General features: G+C 40.9%; 1 protein-coding gene across 2 annotated transcripts; it reads right to left on the bottom strand.

Moving 5' to 3' along the window:
• Positions 1–931: 931 nt before the first annotated feature.
• On the bottom strand, positions 932–11,782 carry LOC148036922 (phosphomannomutase-like). Of its 2 annotated transcripts, XM_087675845.1 has the most exons (13): positions 11,340–11,782; positions 11,033–11,197; positions 10,764–10,849; positions 10,477–10,521; positions 3,965–4,031; positions 2,319–2,395; positions 2,186–2,221; positions 2,061–2,116; positions 1,820–1,919; positions 1,638–1,733; positions 1,465–1,557; positions 1,308–1,359; positions 932–1,200 (listed from the first exon to the last, which is right to left on the bottom strand). In XM_087675845.1, exons 3-13 carry the CDS (start codon positions 10,830–10,832, stop codon positions 1,145–1,147), a joined length of 747 nt encoding a protein of 248 aa, XP_087531971.1. In that variant the 5' UTR covers positions 10,833–10,849; positions 11,033–11,197; positions 11,340–11,782; the 3' UTR covers positions 932–1,144. The 2 variants fall into 2 exon arrangements, with proteins under 2 accessions (XP_087531971.1, XP_087531972.1); XM_087675846.1 differs by lacking the exon at positions 11,033–11,197 and having other exon boundaries at positions 11,340–11,781.
• Positions 11,783–12,468: the final 686 nt, after the last annotated feature.

The following is a 12,468-nucleotide window of genomic DNA, read 5'->3' on the forward strand; positions in this document are numbered from 1 at the left end:
CTCCTCAATTTAGTGAAGTGCTATCTAAGGATTCAATGGGGACAACTCGCTGGGGGAATCACATCATGTCTACACGTGATCCTAAAGTATAGGTATGCATGGTTCACGACCACTACCAATGGCCATGGGAAGACTCTAAAAGACTAGAAAGACTATATATCAAGGATGATAAGGGCCCTAGAAGCGTCCACCATACTCACTCCCGGCCTCTGTATAGATCTTGTAGAGGAGCCTCCTCTTGTAAGTCTCAATGCATGCTTATGTGGGATACAGTAGTTGATGATAGGGCTAGATGAAAAACATAGTGGCTCGCATGGGAGCAATGCTTAGAGCAGCTATGCGGACAACCCATCTGTTTCTGGCTAATGCGGTTACTGTCGTGGAGATGCAAGGAGGCATCTCAATTTTCAAAGTGTGAGCTGGGACAGAGTCTGGGTGAACATTGGGATGTCCTAGAAGTGTTCTTATCTTTTTCAGAGGCCCTTGTTTTTTAGCACCCAATGGTCAACACTTGAGTGTTTTCTCTAGAGTTTCAGTGCACTGCTGCATTTATCTAGAGGCAACCCCTTGTACACACTCTTCATCTCAGGGCATGTTCCAGTGCTCACCTCGTTTCTTGTTCAAGTGTCTGTCCCTCTCTTTCCTGTTTCGGCCTGTGCACATTGACAAGCAAATTTCCATCATATCAAGACCAGGTGATGTAACATCTCTGGAATCAATCAAGCAAGCTCCTTTATGCCTCGTTACTAAAAAGCGTATGTACATGTGACCTCAGTTGTTATCTCAATCTCATCCTCGTCTCCTCTGAAAATGGCAGCACTGATTTCCATGCAGCCATTAGGGACATTAAGCAGTTTCAAGGTCTTACAACTAGACCTGCACATATACTAACCTGACTTTAAAAACTTGTGTTTTGCCAAGACAGTAAACATGAGGAAATGCTTGCATAAATTTATTGCTTTCTTTTAAAAAGGATCAATGTCCTGTCCATCATTAAAATTAGCATTGGCATTATCAGTTGATAATGCCAAAACTGATCATGCTAATTGCAGTTCTGCAAATGGAGCCATCTGTAATGGCAAATGAGTGGGAAAGCACTCCCTAAAAGAGCCAATACTATACTTGAAATTTCAAATATGGATGATTATAGAGGCAAAAAGAGATCTTCACATTGTTTACGTGTATCATCAGGACTGGTTACTGCACAGATAAAAGCAAAGTGAGTCAGGCAAAAGCTGTGAAAAACAGACTAGATTTTGAAACAGCATTTCTGCCTAATAATAAACTATCTGGCAAGCCTGATATACCAGTGTGACCGACAGTCCTGCTTGATAAGAAGATTTCATAATCATTTCCTCCCTGTTTCAGAAAAACAGAACATGTAACTCAACCGTTTAGACCCCCTTTCAAAAGTAAGTCATAGCATACAGACAGAGAAAGAGTAAGTGAAAAAACAAGTGCTACCTTGTACGTCTTATCTCCAAAAAAGTGGATTTCAGTGAAATCGTTCTCAATATACGTCAAGCAGTAAGTTTTATCCCAACCTTTTGGGAAGACCTGCATGATATAACCAGTATAAGCATCCAAAGACACCAATGCTTGAAATATAAGGTAAGATTTATAGCAGATCAGCTTACATCAAAGCTAATCTCCCCTCCAATTGAGAAAGTGAGATTAAGATGAGAGAATCTTTCTCGCAACAGAGTTACCATGGTTTCCCGAATATGATGCACCTGGAAGAAGAATCAAACTATATTTTTACCATGTGTTTTGAAGAACCAAAAGCAATTCAAACAATGATAAATTCATATGGCATTACCTTGTCATACTGCTCAAACTCATCACGTTCTTCTTGACTACAGTTCCGACCTATCGGTGATACATTAAGCATGCCAGATCTGAATTCAATGAATGTTCCCCTGGATGCACAGAAATAAAGGACAGTTTGAAGCTCTGATTCAATCTCTTATTATTTCAAACATGAGGAAACAATCATTCCCCAGCCCAGCTCTCTCTCATGTGTTTGCAGAATCAGGTCAAAATGGGACATCAGCACTGACCTTTTGATGGGAATGTCCAGGTCGGCAATGTAATGCAATGTGAAGTTAATGAATTCCTGCACAATCAACTTGTAAATATGGTATAATATGAAGCAGGCCAGTAAAATATGTGACAAGAGTCTAACCTTAAGTTTTTCTTCTCCAAGAAATGTCTTCAAGCTCTGTAAATACAAGAAGCAAAAACTTGGATAACTTTTCTTCTGAAGGTTTTCACAACATGAGACCAGTAATAATCATGCATTTTAAAATGGACATTACCGTACTCCCTATAAGTTGCCCATCCTTGTGTGCAATCAACCCATTTTCAGAGAAGACATAGTCATAGTCCGAAATCACTGCAACAAGAGCATCATATAAACTCTCTCCTTTTTTTTTCGTGAAGATAATTGAATTAAGTAGCAATATTTACATCAGACCATCAGGTCAGCTAAGACAGAAACACAAAAAAGAGAGAGAGAGTTTATACATGGGGTATAAACTCTCTCTCTCTCTCTCTCTCTCTCTCTCTCTCTCTCTCTCTCTCTCTCTCTCTCCACACAAACACAATGCACATATGTAATATGTATGTACATGAAGGGTTGTGTGGATGTGGGTGTAGGTGTGGGTGCGTGTGTGTGTGTGTGCGCGCGCACGCGCAGTAAGTCGTGATACCCTGAATGCAGTCCTTGTTAAGCTACCTAAGATATTAGCCTAAGTTAACCTCAAATTATTGGTTTATTCCTTTAACTCTCATACAACCCAAACTGAACTTCTAGAAAATTTATTACAAAGACCACCACTTCAGAATATTGGTAGGACAACTGGCTCAAAAAGTTCTATAAAAGGGGACCATGGGTGGGCCACACATTTCATCCCTATTTTCAACTCTTTCATCAACAGCTTGCTATCACCCTTGCTGTCATTGCTATCACCATCAACTGCATTTCCTATCAGCCCCCATTAGTACCCTCCTTCCTGCCTCATCCATCATTATTTCAGCATGCTAGAAAGAGAACTCACTGCAGCTTCTGATCATCATCATTTCAGGCTGCCCTGCTGCTGGTCTTCATCCTCATCAGCTGCATGTTGCACAGCATGCCCTGGCATTTGCATCCATCCATCTGGCAATCTTTTGCAGCATCCTGCTAGTGCAGCACTGGTGCAAGGTCTCATTCCCTGCTGCGCATTTCAGCCTCAGCATCCTCTTTTGGTCAAATAGCTGCTGTGTTTTCAGTCTGCACTGCCTTCCTCTGCCCAAAGACTGCAGCCTTTGGCTGCATTTTGCCACCACACTGCTGTGCATACCATTTTCTTCACCTTTCAACATCAAGTTTGATGGTCTGTTGTGTTTGGGATCTGTCAAGGTGCAGCACACTTCTTCAACATCCCTCAGTCCACACCCTTGAGAGACAATTGCTGTTGGGGAGCCCTCTAGCCCTTGAGCATTCCTTGTATCACATGTATCTATATACTCAATTTGCATTTCTGAGTTCATTTGTCAGTCATTTTGTTGTTTATACAATATGTATTCTATTTGCAAACCCAATGCATCCTCACATGGTCTCAAAACTGGTGCTCAAAAAACCGAAGCTATCACTAGAGCACTAATTAAAACAGTATGTAAACTGCACAACAACATTGGGCGCCTGCACTATTATTCAAGACAGACACTGATGTGCATGGTGGCAGAAATTTTAGTTAGAGACACTTGGTCTCATGCTTCTGTTTTGCTGATTCATTGGCATAATGGTTGACATTTAAAATCAGTAAGAATTTCTAGATGATGTTAGGAGCTAGTATTTTCTTTGTTTTTTTCACAAGTATAAATGCTTCTAGATAATATTAGGTCCCTGATAGTACAAGTCTCTCAAAAGAAACCAGACTATAAGGCTCTATAACTTCGACAAAAAAGCACTTGGCATTACCAGATTTCCCAAGTTGCTCTTGTATCTTAGAAAGGTCTGAGCCACCAACAACACCAACAGCTACTACCTGAATTCCAAAAGTGAAACTGAGTGACAAGAACAACTTACACGATTTCCTAAGGATTGTTCCACATTCACAACAAACCTTTTTTTACATTACAAAACACAAATATAACATCGGTTTGCAGTAATGATGCCAATACCTCCTGTCAAAGCATGTTATGATCACATTCATATTGTCTTACAATTGTTTTGACAGCTCTTAATACAGATTATACCTTTCTTTGTTTCTTCCTTCTAGTACAACCAGAAAATAAATAGCCTGTTGTCGCCATTTGAAAACTGCACCTAACTTAAAGCCACTTTTGAACGATCAAAAATGCTACCAATGTTTGTTAAATGCTACTTTACTGCTTACTTCTAGCCCTATCCATAAGACTAGTACTATCTATAGTCTGCACAATAGCAACTACATTGTGCAATTCCTAGTAGGATTGTTTTGCTGATGTCTCAGCATGATTGGTGATCCCCAGACATCTTTGCTTATAACTCCCTAGGTCAAGATCCTCGGTTCGGAATGGCTGATGTTTGTCTTGTAGAATCTCCAAGAAAAGGTGAGATGCTTCTATTGCTGATAGCCACTGGTGAATTCTCACTCTCGGTTGGAGAGGATAGTAGATTCATGAGGGAGAAGTGTGACTTGAGAAAGTACTTCAAGCTATCATTCAACAAAAGATCAGAAGTGAGCAAAAATGCTCTCGAATGTTTTGCTGGTCCCCTCCGTGAAAAGCACCTACTCACACTATATGTGAAAGTTGTATACTTGGCAAAATGCATCGTGCTTCGTTTCCCAAAGGTGGATCTATGCATGCTGATCAAAAATCACAACTTGTGCATAGTGATGTTTGTGGACCCATGCATGTCAAATCCATCACAAGATATTTGTACTTTGCTACCTTCATTGATGACATGACTCATCATTGTTGGGCATATGCTTTGAGGGCCAAGGCACAAATCAGAAGTGTTTTGAGTGCTTTAAAACCTTCTTGGCCTTGGTTGAAAATGGCAATGGATGCAAGCTAATTACACTACGTACCGATCGAGGGGGGGAATACATGTCATGAGAGTTCAACACTTTTTTGGTTGAAAGGGGCATTATACATCAATGTACTACGCCTTACACACCTCAACAAAACAATATGGCTGAATGAAAAAATCGCACTTTGATGGAAATGGCACATTATATGCTGTCACACAATAAGCTGCTGCCAAAGTTTTGGCTTAATGCAATTATGTGTGCAGTGTATGTGCTGAATTGCAGCCCCAATAAAGCATTGGCTGAATATACCTATGAGGCTTGGAATGGCCACAAACCAGTGGTGTCACATATTCGTGTCTTTGGTTATTTGGTATATGCTTTGGTGCGACAACCACGAAGACATAAACTCCAAGACAAGGCTGTCAAATGAACCAATAAGATTTTTTGTTAATTGAGATGTGGTATTCGCTGAACATGCTGGTCAGCCCTTCATGGACTGCAAAAATCAGCCCCATGTGGGGTCTATAGACATGTTTGACTATTTGTTGCCATGGTTTCAGCAAAGTACATCTGATTTTGGTCAATGTCAGCAACCTATTGAGGGTGTACAACAACAAAATCGATAGCAAACACATGCTGAACAATAGCCTAATTTTCAGCCCATTGATCAAGACATTGCTGATTATGAAGTGGCCGATGAGAGCGCTGCTATTCAGGAAGCTAAAATAGTCCCTAGATGGTTGTTACATACATTATGGGACAGTAAACAGTCCCTTCCACTTCCCGGTACAACTAGAGCAGCCACTTGCCATGCACAGGGCAACTTCGTTGCACAAGCACTCATGGCGACTGCATGCAATGAGGAACCTATCTCTTTACATGATGCTTTGCAAAATGAACATTGAATAGCAGCTATGCAATCAAAAATGGACTCTATTCATAATAATGGCACATGGGAGTTATGTGACTTGCATGTTGGCAAGCGTGATATAGGCACAAAGTGGGTTTACAAATTAAAGCGTAGATCTGATGGTAGTATTGATCACTACAAGGCATATCTTGTTGCCAAAGGGCATGCCCAATAGCATGGGATTGACTATGATGAGACATTTGTATCCACTTCACGTATAACCACCATTCGCAGTGTCATCACTTTGGATGCTCATTATGATTGGCATGTGCATCAGTTGGATGTGAAGACTACTTTTTTGAAGGGTGATCTTCATAAAGAGGTTTATGTCACTCAACCTCTTGGCTTTGTTCAAAAAGGGTCAGAAAGCAAAGTGTGCCCTTTGCATAAGGCCCTTTATGGTTTAAAGCAGGCACCTAGGGCATAGTATGAAAAGATACATGCATACTTGATTGCTCTTGGCTTTAGTAATTCACACACTAAAAGCACGCTTCATGTCCGCAAAAATGGGAATAATCTTTTGATGCTTATTCTTTATGTGGATTACACATTGTTGAATGGACCTCATGAAGCACAGATTCCAGCCTTAAAAGTTGAATTGCAGAATGCTTTTGATGTGACAATCTTGGCTACTTGCACTACTATCTTGGCATACAATTTACAAGAATTAAGGGGGGCATTATTTTGCATCAATCTAAATACTTGGACAACTTCTTGAGCATTTTCAAATGTAAGACTACAAGTCTATCTCTACTCCCATTGAGACATGACACAAGTTTACACTTGAGGATGCAAGAGAACCATTCGATGCTTCTCTTTATCAGCAAGTTGTTAGTTGTTTATTGTATTTGTGTGATACATGGCTGAATATTCAGTTTGGGCTCTCTTAGTTGGCACATTTTATGCATAGCCCTGGTATTACACATTGGCAAGCAGTTAAACATGTCTTTCATTATCTCAAAGGCACTCAAACATTGGATCTTTTTTATCCTTAAGGCACTTCTCTTTGCTTGCATACATTCACAAACAATGATTGAGCTTGCTGTTTTGACACCAGGGTGTCCACTAGTGGTAATTATTTCATGCTTGGTGATTCATGTATTTCTTGGTTGAGCAAGAAGCAGTCTACAATGGCCACGTCTAGCTCTAGCTGTGAAGCTAAATACATGGCAGCATTTACAACTACATTGGAATGTGTATGGCTCAAACACCTTTTGGTCAATCTTAGTGTTGGACACCAATGATCCACTCCTATCTATACTAATAGTCAAAGTGCCAAGGCAATTGCAAGGAATCTAGTTTTTCATGATCGCACTAAGCACATTGAGATGCATTATCATTATGTCAAAGAGAGGCTCCATGCAAGGGAGATTGACTTGGCCTATGTCCCTACACAGGACAACTTGGTAGATGTGTTTACGAAAGCTCTCTCTAGAGAGAAGTTTGAAGCCTTTCGCAAGGCTCTAGGCTTGATACCATTTGGGAATTAATATTCCTATTCCTTGTATATGTTCACATCATTCACTCAAGGGGGGTTTGTTACTCTTGCTATGTTTCTCCTAAATTATGGTCTGAACACTCTCTTATCCATAGGCACTTTTTACCTTCTAGCTAGAGTGGTTTTTTTCCCCATGTGAGCACCCATTAGTAGGTGCAGTACTTAGTACCTTAAGGATTGTACTTTCAAATTAATCTCACATAGTGGACCTGACATTCTAGCACTTTCTGCTCTCGTTCACTTGTTCACTGAGTGTGTGTGTGTGTGTGTGTGTGTGTGTGTGCACATGCTGTTAAATCCTAACCTAACAAGAAGCTGGAACCAAAATGCATCGTGCAGATTTCAGCCATCGGCCCTCTTCCTATCCAGCCACAAATGACTATTGTCACATTGTCTACAGCCCCAATCACCCTCTCTATTGTTGCTGCTATTTGCTCCTTGCTGTTGGCGACCACTCCTACAGCTCCCAGACAATTACTTTTGCAGTTTATGTAGGCTGCCCTCCTAATCCGCCTCCTTTAGAGCATCAGCCACGTGGCGTTTTGCGCAATGCAGGCCCATTCGGCATTAGACTCACCTTTCTCTATTGTCACCCACCTTCCTATAGCCTTTGGCGATTAGCTGCCATCACATCCAAGTGGTTACATTGTTGCGTTCACGAGTTCCAAGGATAAGCCTGAGTGGTGGAGAGCTTGTCTATTTATAGATGAGTGGATCCTGCTTACACAAGAGGGACATCATGTGGCCTACTCCTCAAGGAAGCTAAATACACATAAAAGAAATTATGCTACCCTTGATTTAGAATTATTAGCTATAATTTATGCTCTTAAACTTTGGAGACATTACTTGGTTGGAAAGAAGTCCACTCTAGTAATTAATCATAAAAGTCTCAAATGGATCTTCACTCAACCTGACTTAATATGAGATTGTCACTCGGAACGGGAACAGGACCTCCTAGAACGAGAGGAACACCCAAGGTCAAGAAACAAGAACGGGAACAAGGGAAACAGCAAATGTTTTAAGTGCCCCAAATATACCCTACATGACACAAGTTGCCCCAAATTGGTCAAAATTGCCACAACTTGCCCCAATAGTCCCCCAATGCTACAAATCACCCAAATTGACTTATATATCCCAAAATTGCCCCAAATTTCTCTCAACGCCCCAAAATGTCACAAATTTCCAAATGCCCAAAATGTCCCTCTAATTGCCCAATACCCCTCAACACTCCAAATTGACCCAAATGTCCCAAAATTAACTCCATTACCCCCATGGCTCCAAATTGCCCCAAATGCCCTAATTACCCCAATTTCCCTTGAAATTAGACAATATAAATGGGTGATTACCTTGAAATTGAGGATAGGGCTGAAATTTGATGGGGGGAAGAGATTAGTAGGTGCACATTAGGCAATGGAGATGGATGAACAGGTGGCAAAAGGAGTGTGACACAAGTAGAAAAAGTAGGAGAGACATCAATTTTTTGTCAGCAGGCCTAAAACAACCGTTCCAAACATGGAACCACCAAGGAAACGGCAAGGAACAAGCCTGGGAAAGGCAAGGAATGGGCCAGGGAATAACAAGGAACGTTCCCTAGCCGTTTCACCTCCTCAGAGGGTTTGGAACGTGTAAGGCCGTTCCTGCAAGCCGGAATGGCTATTTCCTGTTTCTGTGAAAAGAAGGCTACGCATTCCAACCACAATTTCCCATTTTCAAGACACCCTGGCTGTGCCAAGACACTCAACATAGTTAGGAGGAGTTACCATTGGGAGAAGCTAAGAGTTGATGTACTTACGTATGTCACTAAATACCTAAGCTACCAAAAAGAGTGAAGGCACAACATGTCGAGATGCCAGAAACACTTTGACCACTCGATGTTCCTCAAATGAAATGGGAATTCATTAGCATCATGGATTTCATGGTAGGCTTACCCTCACTCCAAGGAGGATATGCTGCCCATCTATTTATAGATGAGTGGATCCTCCCCAATTCGGGTTTGGCTTATGGGACACAAACAATCTCTACGAAAGCGTTCAATTTAATGGAAGTTTAGTAATAATCATGTTTTGGGGCTGTTTTAATGAGCTAATCAGTTTATGATGCATTTTTTAGCTCGATCCCAAGATAGGCCACACTGCTAGTTGCCTGCCTATCTACTTGTGTGAATTGCTGCTGTCATCATCAACACCACATTTACATCTATTTTTTTGCTGTCACGCAAGCTGCCCTGCTGCTGCCGGTCAACTGACGTCATCATCCATCCAGCTATATCTGCATTTTCAGCCATCTAGGTTGACTTCACTGCTGCCACATTTTCATCAGACTGTGGCTGCTTTTTGGGATCCATTCTAATCCAACACACTCCAACACCCATGCTTTCAGCCACCTCTACCCTGGTCCTAGAGCTTTGTGGCTTACTCTCATTGCCTTACACAGCCAACCAGCCTATTCATCCTTGTCAACCGTACCATTATATAGCAAAAGCATGATGGCTATTATCGTTCTTTCTAGGGTTTTGTATTCATGTTAATATGTTGTGGAGATTCAGAGGGGATGCCAAATACATGTTCTGCTTGAGGATTTTCTTAGAGCCATTTATCATTAGAGATTAAGTGTAGGTGATCATGTCCCTTCTTCCACTGCCATTCTGACATGCCTATGGATGAAAAGAAGATGAGAAACCTCTTACACTTATTCGCTAACCCTAGCCCATCCCATTGAGATAGTTCATCCCAACCACAAAAACACACATGTAGATTCAACTTGGGTATACTTTATACTCAACCTGCTCTATTTTAAAGTCAAAGTATCGACTCTGCCAAAAGGAACTGACATCAAGCGATCCAGCTTGCTTGACCTCAGCTGTTTTGAAAGAAAGATATCATCTAGCAGCATGTTGCCCTCATCTATAATCAACATTGTTCCTCTACGTAATTGCACATATGCATTTCTTAATGCACCATGGCAGTGCATACAAGCTAGGTGATAAGAAAAAAGCACTTAACCTAACTATATGTACAATTAAAAAAGACTCATACATCAGCCCAAGCAAGCATAACAAGATGTACCTGCCGTAAGTTTTGTAGAAATCTCAGCATCTCCTCAGTTGCAACCTATCAGTATGATACATGGGATGCTCAGATCAGTTCGCATACATGTGCAGCCAGACTCTTGAACAACTAAGAACATAATGCCTACCTCAAGAAGCTAAATTCTGCATCAAACGCACCAAATAGATGAAATAATGCTTCAGGCAATTAAGGGAAGGTCCATGCATTGGCCAGATATACATGCACACAAATGTAGGGGGTGTAGACTGCAACTTCTTGTGTGACATGTGATCAATATCATTTACCTTTCTTGGTAAAGTGAGAGTCCCATCAACATCAAACAAGGCAATTACTCCAGGCTTCCGACCCCCCATCTTGGCACTTTCGTATGCTGGAACACACACAAGCGGTGAATTTGCAAGAGTGAGTAAGGGAAAGCTTGTAATAAGCTTTCATTTCAACAAACCAGTATTGAGCTGCAAAATGACCAAGAAAAACAACAGCAACAAGAGCAAAATTGCTGCAGCAGGCACAAGTTCCAATCATAAACACGAACATACAAGCCACACTTTACCTTGGTCTTTAGTTGCTTACCAACTTCCTTGAGAGCTTACAGTGAAACAGTTTTTCGAGACCTCAAAAAACAGCTAAAAATATGCTACAATGCATTTGAAGCCTAACTGGATTTTCACGATTGAGCATTAGATCGGCAATAAAACCGCACATACATTTCTAACACCTGCTCAAATCAGCAGCACGTATCAGATCCAGAGATGTCAGGTTTGCAGCAGCTCAATAGCTAATGTCCTACAAACTGCATATGTTCCATGATTAAAGTATTGTTGACAGAACACTAGGGAAGCATGGATTGGTGGGATTACCTGGTTTCAATAAGGCAGAAGAATGGAAGAGGAGAGATCAAGCTCTGAAGTGAGTGGTGGCAACTCAGAGTCCGTCGTGACAAGCGTATCAGCAAAAGACAGAAGACAGAAGAGAGTATGTCTCTCTTCACGATCTGTGTGTATAAGAAATGGGCGAGTGACTGCACCTTCCGCCCATCTATCTCATCACCATCAGCCTACTACTCGCGTCACTGGGATGCTGTTGAGGGTATGTAATAAACTGCTAGAAATGGGATCGTATTTTCTTTTTAAAAAACAATTAGTAGATCTGGGAAAAGCGAAAATCGTAGATCTGAAAACTCCTTTTCCCGTTTGCATGTCGCCTTCCGTGGCCTCTTTTCTCTGACGTGCAGCCTTCCCTGGCGCCTACATCCAGACTTCCGAGGTAATATCTCCTTTTCTCCAAGGAATTCTAGCTTCCAAATGATTTTCTACCTCAAGGGTCAGACTCAGCCCTTCTATCCGAAAAAAATCAAGAGAACTTGAAATTTAGAAGATATGGTCACTTTCCAAGGTTATATCCGGCAGATTATTAGCTTTATTATAAAAGCAATTTATCTGCATTCAAAGAGAAATCTTAAACTTGGTAAATTCCAGTAATTTTTTTACTACATTTCCCATAGTTTTTGTTCTTTTTCTCATTGCACGTGCAACCAAAGGAGGGTCTTTTTTAAATCATTTTTTTCCTAGATTTTTTCTATTCTTTTTTTAATGATGAACCCTATTAAGGCTATAATCTACATCTACATCTATATCAAGCAAAAAAGCGCACACACAAAAAAAACTAAATACAAGGAAGTTAATTGTGTCGCCAAGCTCCTATTTTTAAGATGGTTACACATTGCCACTACCTGCCCAGATTGTGCCTAGTTTGTGGGAATAAGAAAATTGGAACTGGGCTGCTACCACCCCTTTACACATTGGGTGACGGACAATTTTTTTGCACAACAATTGTCTATCTGCTACCTATCTACTATTGTTTGCACACTGCCCAAATCTATCCGCTGAGCACTTCCAAATTAAGATACCAATTAATCAAGTGACACACTCAATCATTAATCAAGCAATAACTAACACACTAAAATTAACATAATTTATTGGTGTTGCT

The sequence above is a fragment of the Lygodium microphyllum genome, chromosome 4 (assembly GCF_053477565.2).
Source record: "Lygodium microphyllum isolate KBCC chromosome 4, Lygodium_microphyllum_v1.1.10, whole genome shotgun sequence".
NCBI lineage: Eukaryota > Viridiplantae > Streptophyta > Polypodiopsida > Schizaeales > Lygodiaceae > Lygodium > Lygodium microphyllum.